The 5,351-nt window shown below is 35.6% G+C and overlaps 2 protein-coding genes and 1 non-coding gene across 3 annotated transcripts; 2 read left to right on the forward strand and 1 right to left on the reverse strand.

Moving 5' to 3' along the window:
- Nucleotides 1-2,358: 2,358 nt before the first annotated feature.
- Nucleotides 2,359-3,430, forward strand: LOC111987595 (uncharacterized). Its single transcript, XM_024019325.1, has 2 exons — nt 2,359-2,504; nt 2,596-3,430. Exons 1-2 carry the CDS (start codon nt 2,359-2,361, stop codon nt 3,428-3,430), a joined length of 981 nt encoding a protein of 326 aa, XP_023875093.1.
- On the reverse strand, nt 2,705-2,811 carry LOC111987636 (small nucleolar RNA R71). The gene has a single exon (XR_002880320.1). It is a non-coding gene; the product is annotated as a small nucleolar RNA R71 (small nucleolar RNA).
- A 9-nt stretch (nt 3,431-3,439) lies between the features above and the next one.
- On the forward strand, nt 3,440-4,855 carry LOC136071088 (uncharacterized). Its single transcript, XM_065781949.1, has one exon. It carries the CDS (start codon nt 3,440-3,442, stop codon nt 4,853-4,855), a length of 1,416 nt encoding a protein of 471 aa, XP_065638021.1.
- The last annotated feature ends 496 nt before the right edge of the window (nt 4,856-5,351 follow it).

Genomic DNA, 5,351 nt, shown 5'->3' on the forward strand with positions numbered 1-5,351 from the left:
CTTGCCATAACTCTCTTCTTGCAAAGTTTTTTAAGAGTTTGTGTTAGGATAGATTTTATTGTATTCCACAAGTGAGTATGAGTTAAGTGATTTATAACTTCTCTCATATGTTCATTTGTTTGTTGTGGTTTTGTCACGGATTGCCAAAGGTGGAGATTGTTAGGACATATGTGTTTCACTTGTTAAAGAACATATGTCATTCTTTTATGTAATTGGCTAATCCTTTGACAAAATGCACTTTACTTGTAATTGGGTAGTTCTAGGTGTTTTTAATACTTCAAGAAACAAGATTTCAAGATCAAGTGTTGAAGTCATCAAGTCTGTCCAAGAAACAAGCTGAAGGAGTGCACCTGCTCGACATTCATCAAGTCTGTCCAAGAAACAAGCTCGACACCTGCTCGATAGTTGCTCGACAGCTTCTATTTGTCGAGATTTATAAAACCAGATTTTCTGATCTGATTTCTTGGGATCTATGAATGTGTCTTTGGGCCTTATTTTCTCCTAACCCTAGACATATAAAAGGATTGTTTTAAGGGCCGTCAAACAGTTCACAAGTTGCACAAGCATTGAGAAAACTCTGTTGAAGCAAATTATGGCCAGAGACGAAGTTCTTGCCCTAGTTCATCTCTTCTGAAGAAGTTGTTGTGTATGTGCACCTTTGGGTTTTGTAACCAAGCATCTTATTGATCTTCATCGTGTAGGACGAACTGAAGAACTTTGCAACCAACCTCTCTTTCAGTTGGTGTTGAAGTCGCGTACTGGGATCCGCGTATTGGTTAGTCACATACTTGGGAGCCGTGCATCATGATGTGCATGAAATATATACAAAAAAAGTACTCACATATCTACATATTTAACCTTACTTTTATGTTATTTTGTTACTGATTATATAATATCTTTGTGTTGCAGGTAATAAAGGCTTTACATGCAAAGTGGGGCTAAGCTAATTAAATTCAACTCCAATTCGGATTAGGATTCCAGCCTGCACATCAGTTAGTATTTTTGGCATAACTTTCGGCTCAGATATCCAATTGATATGATTCAAGTTGGGATGGAAAGTTAACTTAAAGGGATACAACTTTGTATACCAAAAGTCCGAATTCTGACATTAAATGGGCCAAAATTGTCAGTTAAGTAAAGCCTAAAAATCTAGGATTTTCTCCAAACGGGAATTCAACTTGTAATAGGATTCCTTGACCTATTTAAAGGCTCTTTAGGGTAAAAATAAGGGAGGAGAAACTTGAGAGGAAAAGGGGGCTGCCGCAAAGAAGAATTTGCTTTTGGAAGTCTTTCTGAAGAGGAGGATCTGAGGAGAAAAGCGAGAGCTTCATGTTGATTAATCAATTCAGATGAAAAACATAAGTTTTATTTGTTTTCTTTTCAATTTTATTATGAACTAAATTTTATTTTCTAGAGCGTTGATGTAGTCTAGCAATGAACACACAATTTATTTTCTGAGTTATTTTATTTTTAATATTTCCATGATTGAGTGTTTAATTTTTATTCTTAATGCTTACTATTTTTTGCAAATTATAGTTTGATCAATTGAATTACAATGAGACCGAGAGGTGATTTGTTATTTTAGTTCTAGAATTAAACACCATTAGTTGAGCGAAAGTAGAGATGCTTTACTGCGACTAGTGTGATTTTTCAAAAAATTCAAAGTACGTAATGAGTCTCCAATTAATTAAATTCACATAGAGATATGGAATTGTTAGTTGAAGATATTTTTATATTATTCGAGAGAAGATATTGAATTCTTAAGGAATTTTTAATCATCAACGGGAGATTATTAGAATTTAATAATTAGGAAGGATAAATTTTGTGGGATTTGTTAGGTGAAATCAATCGCTCTAGATCCATTCTTATCATATTTTTACATTGTTATATTTTTACGCTTTTTTAATTCTTTTTATTCGTAGATTTATTTTTACTAAATAGTTTAATTTAATTCAGACAGTAGAACATTCCATTTATTTTCGATTTTTCCAAATAGTAATTAATTTAGCTAATTTCGGTATTCAATAACATAGTTAATCCTTGTGGGTTCGACATTCATTTTCTAAAAACACTTTACTACTTGTTACAATTCTGTGCACTTGCAGATTATTTTACGCGAACAAGTTTTTGGCGCCGTTGCCGGGGATTACTAGCTAGATATTTACTACTTTGGATTTTATTTTATTTATTCAAAAAAAAAAAAATTAGGTGCATCTGAGTTTGTTTTCTTTCTTTTCTTTGAAGTGCATGCCCCGATCTAAACTATCAGAGCATACACTCTTTGATCCTGAAATTAAAAGAACCTTACGTCAGCTCAAGAAAGAAAAGAAGAAAGAGGCCAACATATCTCTATCTAATATGGCCGATCAAGAGCAAAAGGCGTTAAGAGATTATGCTATGCCCTCAGTAAATGGAGCTACATTGAGCATAAGGAGGCCAGCCTTACAAGCCAATAATTTTGAGCTCAAGCCGACCATCATTCAAATGATACAACAGACTGTCCAGTTCAGGGGCCTATCACTTAAGGATCCTAATGTCCATATTGCAAATTTCTTGCAAATTTCTTCGACTAAGGCTTTTTCCCTTCTCACTTAGGGATAAAGCAAAATTTTGGTTGAATTCTTTGCCACCTGGCATCATTACTACATGGGAGGAGTTGGTACAAAAATTCTTAGAAAAATATTTCCCTCCTGCAAAGACTGCAAAGCTAAGGAATGATATCACCACATTCATCCAATTTGAGGGTGAATCATTATATGAAGCATGGGAGAGGTACAAAGATTTATTGCGAAGGTGTCCTCATCATGACCTTCTAGCATGGCTTCAAGTGCAAACATTCTACAATGGTCTAGGAGCTATAAACAGGTCTATGGTTGATGCAGCAGCTGGTGGAGCTTTAATGAGTAAAACTCATGAGGCAGCTTATGAACTTCTGGAAGAATTGGCATCCAACAACTATGAATGGCCTACAGAAGGAGCAATGCCAAGAAAGACAGCTGGAGTTTTAGAACTTGATTCTATTACCTCATTGGCGGCACAAATGGCAACTTTGTCTCAACAACTAGGTAAAATGAATGTTAATGCTATTCAAACTAATATTGTTTGTGATCATTGTGTAGGAAATCATTCAAGTGTCGACTGCCAAGTGGGAAATCCTTTTGCCCAATCGAGTTATGGACAGACAAATTACGTGTCAAATTTTCAACGTCAAAATAATCCATACTCGAACACATACAATCTTGGATGGAGGAATCACCCCAACTTCTCATGGAACAATAACCAAGGGCAGGCTAAACCACCTCAGCAATTTCCACAGCAAGAGAAGAAGCCGATACTTGAGGACATGTTCATTCAGTACATGCAGAAGACAGATGTGGCGATCCAAAACAACTCAGCTTCAATCCGTAATCTTAAGGTGCAAATTGGTTAGCTCTCAAGCATGCTTACAGAGAGGACTGCAGGAACTTTGCCAAGCAACACTGTTACCAATCCGAAAGAACATGCAAAGGCAATATCATTGAGAAGTGGACGAACATATGAGGAGCCAAAATTAACAAATGCCAAACAAGATGAAGCTGTGAATAATGAGGAGTCAAAGATGAAGGAAGCCGATTCAGAGATGAAAGAAGTGGAGCAAGCTGAGAAGACTAAGGAGAATGAAAGAGCTTCAAAATCCAAAAAATCCAGAGAAGTTACTTTTGAGACTTATTCTCCTTCAATTTATGATCCACCAATTCCTTTTCTGCAAAGATTAAGAAAAAACAATGTGGATGATCAGTTTTCTAAATTTCTAAGTATATTTAAGCAATTTCATATTAATATTCCTCTCATTGAAGCTTTGGAACAAATGCCTAAATATGCTAAATTTTTGAAGGATATTATATCAAAGAAGCGGAAATTGGAGGAGCATGAAACAATAATGCTGACAGAGAAGAGTAGTGCAATCTTACAAAAGAAGCTGCCGCTTAAGCTAAAAGATCCGGGGAGTTTCACCATCCCTTGCACTATAGGAAAATCTTATTTTGATAGAGATTTATGTAATTTAGGGGCAAGTATTAATCTAATGCCTCTCTCTGTTTTCAGGAAATTGGGTTTTGGAGAAGTAAAGCCGACCACTATCTCTTTACAATTGGCGGATAGATCTATTAAATATCCAAGAGGAGTCATTGAGCACGTATTAGTAAAAGTTGACAAGTTCATCTTCCCGGTTGACTTCATTGTCCTTGATATGGACGAGGACGAGGAGATCCCTTTGATATTGGGTCGACCTTTCCTTGCGACGGGGAGAACCTTAATTGATGTCCAGCAAGGAAAACTTGTTTTGAGGGTCGGAGAGGATGAGGTCACTTTTGATGTATTTAAGCCTATGAAATTTCCTTCCGAGACACATTCTTGTTTTCAAATAAGTGACCGAGACGTGATCATGGCTAATGAGACTTGTGCAATTGATTTTCTAAAATTACCACTTGAGGTATGTCTTACTCGCTCTACACCTGTTAAATTCAATGATGAAGAGATTAAAGAGTGTGAAAGATATTTGGAGGCTACACCACTCTTTCCTCCTTTAATGCAACCAAAACTAGAAGACTTAAAATCATGTCAACCAACATCTCCACCAGAGGAACCTCCTAAACTTGAGCTCAAACCGCTTCCATCAAATTTAAGGTATGCTTTCTTAGGCCAAGACTCTACTTTTCCAGTTATTATTAACAGTTCTTTGAGTGATGTAGAGGAGAAAAAGTTGCTGAGAATCTTGCAGGAACACAAAATGGCTTTGGGTTGGACCATTTCTAACATCAAAGGAATTAGTCCTTCAATTTGCACACACAAGATTTTAATAGAGGATAACGTCTAGCTACAGACGTTAAATAAAGCGCTTTTGGGAGGCAACCCAAGTTTTTTATTTTTATGTTTATATTTTATATTTTTTTCTTTATTTTTTATTTTTTTTCTTTCATTTTGTAGGAATAAAGAGACCAAAGAAATCTTCAATGGGTATACGGCTGCAACTCAAGGAAAAAAATTCAATTAAAAATCAGGGGAGCATCTCTTCTCCTTTCTTATTCTTTTATTTAGTTTTTCTTCCTTTTTCCCATTGAGGACAATGTGAAATTTAAGTTTGGGGGAAGGGAATTTATTTTATTTATTTCAAAAAAAAAAAAAAAACTTTCTTTTGCCTAGCTTGAGGTTTGTGTTTTAAGTTCATTATACTACTCTTGCTTAAAGAATTTCATTGCTTTCATGCTCAATTCATTGCACATGCATGTAGCCACTCAGACACAACTTGTTGTTGAAGGATAAAAATGATTAGAAAATCTTGATGATAACAATGTGGAGACTATAACCCTTGT

This window comes from Quercus suber, unplaced genomic scaffold, assembly GCF_002906115.3.
Source record: "Quercus suber isolate HL8 unplaced genomic scaffold, Cork oak 2.0 scaffold_284, whole genome shotgun sequence".
Lineage (NCBI taxonomy): Eukaryota > Viridiplantae > Streptophyta > Magnoliopsida > Fagales > Fagaceae > Quercus > Quercus suber.